Genomic DNA, 3659 nt, shown 5'->3' on the forward strand with positions numbered 1-3659 from the left:
CGCAGGGCTCCATTTGTTAAAACCAAATAGAATCTAATGGACCGTATCTTAAATCAAATTATATCTGAATTATTATCTATTAAATGTATGGATGGTATAATTTTTTAATTTTACAAGAGAAATATTTAAATATATATACATATATTATATTGATGGTTGAAATTTGTACACTTACCTCTTTGTGGATTAATGTGTGCATATAAACATATATATATTTTACTTAGAAAGTTTTGAATCACTTTTAAATTTCAATATCCTTTTCAAATACATATATATAACTCAATTGTTAATATAATTTATAAAACTGATCTTGCCATTTTCCCATAAAAATTAAAGCTTGAGTTGGTTAATGTTATATTCCGAAAACTATAAGATTACTCCATGAGTAGAATCAACACAAAATACAGTTTCTTTTACTCCCCAAATATTTACATACCGGAAACATTTCTATATAGCCCAGTATAAGTACAATTAAATTGCAGCTGTATTTCTGTTGTAGTTTGGGTGTCACAGGTGCTTCCGATATTATGCAGCATTGTGTAATGATCTGTTGTATATTGAGTTCCAACTATAATGTCGCACTTAAATCTATAGCAACTTCATAGTTACAGACTTCAATTGGCATTTTGATGTTCTTATTCAGCACCTATATAAATTCGTTTGTCAAAAAGAAAATATAATTAAATTATTAAAAAAAAAAGAGAGAAAAGAAAATTGAGGAATGTGCGCATAAAAAACCAAGAATATACAATGTCCCATTCATTAGTTGAGCATTGTGGATTAATGAAATGGATAAAGGTAGACAAAGGTGAGATGGACCACACCATCTTCGGAATATACGACTTTTTCCAATAACATGTTCCCCTTTGATATATATTTCCCATGGGTTTACCCGACCTTTTTCTTCATTATTCTTCTCATCTTTCCAGATCCAGTGCATGGTCGGTTGTAGGTGGCAGCTCTCTATTGGTCCACACCTTTGCAGCTCCGAATCTCAACCATTAATGGATTAAAATTCTCACCGTCCTTGTTGGAAGTATCCTCATTCCTCATGGATCGTCAAAGAGGAAGAATCCTTCTGGTGCAAGGAACGAAGCAAAGCTACCCAAATCTGTTTCCCAAAAGAAATAAAATAAAAGAAAGGTAAAAGTAACGTAAACCCATTTGAAAACCCCCTTTTCGTTTTTTATTTTTTGTCTCAAACAAGGTTGGGACTATGTGTTAACCAAAATAACTAATGGCGCTTGCTAGACATGTTTCTTGAAACCATTAAATCATAAGATATTACATCCATGCATCTTATATTAAGTCACTCGATAATTCTAATAAGATATTACATTCATCTTATAATTATTAAGTTGCTCGATAATTCTAAAACTGCCTCTTCCCGTACTAGCAGTTAATTTATAATTAGTTAATGAGAATAATCATGGGTGGTAGAGGTGCATGTTTGATTCTTGTTTCGATTGAAAGGGAGATGCTCTTGTAACCTTTTATATAGAACCAATTTGCTGTCATTCTAACTTTTGCAAAACTAAAGTCACAAGAGTTTTATTACCTTTTGACAACGAGTTGGATTTGAAGACTAGGTGATTGCTTTAGAACGTTCAAATATACATGTTAAGCTAGGCATCTTCATAGTGTATAGACTATTCTACAAATCGCCTGAAGCCTTTAAACCTCAAGGACCATAAGGAAAAGGGCGGGCCAATCAGTCATGACAAAAGTTTCTAAAGCATGGCACTAAAATCAAGTCTTTATCTACCAAAAGAAAAACCTTTTTACCAAACTAACAGCTGCTGCTACTTTTTTATATCGCCACCGCTCATAATTTCACCCACTTCTCTTTCAGCATCTTATCTTATCTTAATGTACCCTTCCATTACATATTTACTTCCTAGTCACAGTGTTTTTTGTGATTTATTTGTATAACCAGAGAGAGATGTCACACCTTTCAAGAGAGAGCAGGGCAGGAGCTCATAAAATTAGCATGGGAAATTAAAATAAAGATAAAAAAGAATAAATATCATCCACTAACTAAATCCTATATAAACCATGGCCACTTTCTTCTTGCAAACAAACCAGTTCATTCTAGAGAAAATTTTAAAACAGTGATTGACTCTCTCCCTCTTTCTCTGCATAAAATACCACATCTCATTCCAGCTTTTAAATTTGCTCTGAAAACATATGGCTAGATACTACAGAGATTCATTCTTAGACTATCTGTCCCTTCCACCTCTCCACCTATGTTTCTTTGTTTCCATCCTCTTTTTTGTACTGGGTTTTTCCTGGTACATAAACTACGAGTCCATGTTTGAGGATTTCATCAACCAGCTGAAATTCTTCCTCATGCTGTCCCCGGTTGTTCTGCTGCTTCTCATTCACTGCTTCTCAGGGAGCGTTCCTTTCCTTATTCCACTGCCGGAACAAGATTCACTTCACAGAACAGGAGGGTCGCCATGGGGGGTGGCGCTTTTGCTTGTGTTCCTTCTATATATGATCTCTTATCAATCTTCTTTTCATGAGCGTTGGTTCCCATTGGGGACTAAATAATGATCAAGAGACATGTATATGTAACCTTGGGGGTGTGTTTTTTTTTTCTGTGTATTAGTTATAACAGAGACATTTTGAGGTTGAGCTTGGCTTGCCTTTTTGGTACACAAGACTTGCTTTTTTATCTTTCCAGTATATTATATGTTGTATGTAGCTTTGTGTTTTGGTCAGGTTCTATATGTAGAAGATCTTATGGAATTTGCTGTGTTGATATGTATATTGATTTCATCTGTTGTTTCTTAGGTTAATAACTGAGGTAATCTCATAGTTGATTCAGTGAATTCTTTACTGTGAATCATTTCTCTGATTGTTGGATGGGTTCATGGATGCTTAATTCAATCCATCTTTGATTTGACTATGGTGAAGACATGCATAGAGAGCTTAATTGGACCTTTAAACTTTTTCTATAAATTTGACTAACATATTTAAAATTGACCTTAGATATAATTATTAATGATTTTTTAAGATATTATTAGTGGATCTTTCTTTGTTGCTGTGCTCGTGGATATAAGTCATCAAACGACCGAATCACATAAATTATTGTGTTCTTGTGGGTGTCTTTAATTTCTTTCTTTATTCTATTGATTGGGTAAGATCTTGGATAATTTTTTATAGATAATTTTACAATTTTCACAACAAATTGACATCAGAGCTTTAAGGTCTTGAGTTAATTTGAATCTTGCAATGGTAACTTCGTTGACCAAGTATGAGATTGGAAAACGATTTTAGCCTATGGCGTGTTAAGATGCGTGTATTGCTAATACAATAAAGACTGTTGAAGGCATTGAAATAAAAATACCATTTTCTCTCCAATTTATCTGATGGTGAGAAAGATGAACTTATGAAAAAAGCACATAGTGTTATTCTTCCAACTTTGTCTGATGAGGTGCTAAGAGAATCATAGATGAAGAATTTGTTACTGCAGTGTGGCTTAAACTCGAGTGTATTTATATGACCAAATCCTTGATGAATTGGCTTTATATGAAGCAATGATTATATACTCTCAAGATGTGAAAAGGTACATTCGTTAATACCCACATTGATGAATTTAATAGAGTTATTCTTGATTTAAAGAATATTGATGTTAAAATTGAGAATAAAGACCA

The 3659-nt window shown here is 33.3% G+C and overlaps 1 protein-coding gene across 1 annotated transcript; it reads left to right on the forward strand.

Moving 5' to 3' along the window:
* Positions 2046-2861, forward strand: LOC18589643. Its single transcript, XM_007014699.2, has one exon. It carries the CDS (start codon positions 2188-2190, stop codon positions 2551-2553), a length of 366 nt encoding a protein of 121 aa, XP_007014761.1. The 5' UTR covers positions 2046-2187; the 3' UTR covers positions 2554-2861.

This window comes from Theobroma cacao, chromosome 9 (genome assembly GCF_000208745.1).
Source record: "Theobroma cacao cultivar B97-61/B2 chromosome 9, Criollo_cocoa_genome_V2, whole genome shotgun sequence".
NCBI lineage: Eukaryota > Viridiplantae > Streptophyta > Magnoliopsida > Malvales > Malvaceae > Theobroma > Theobroma cacao.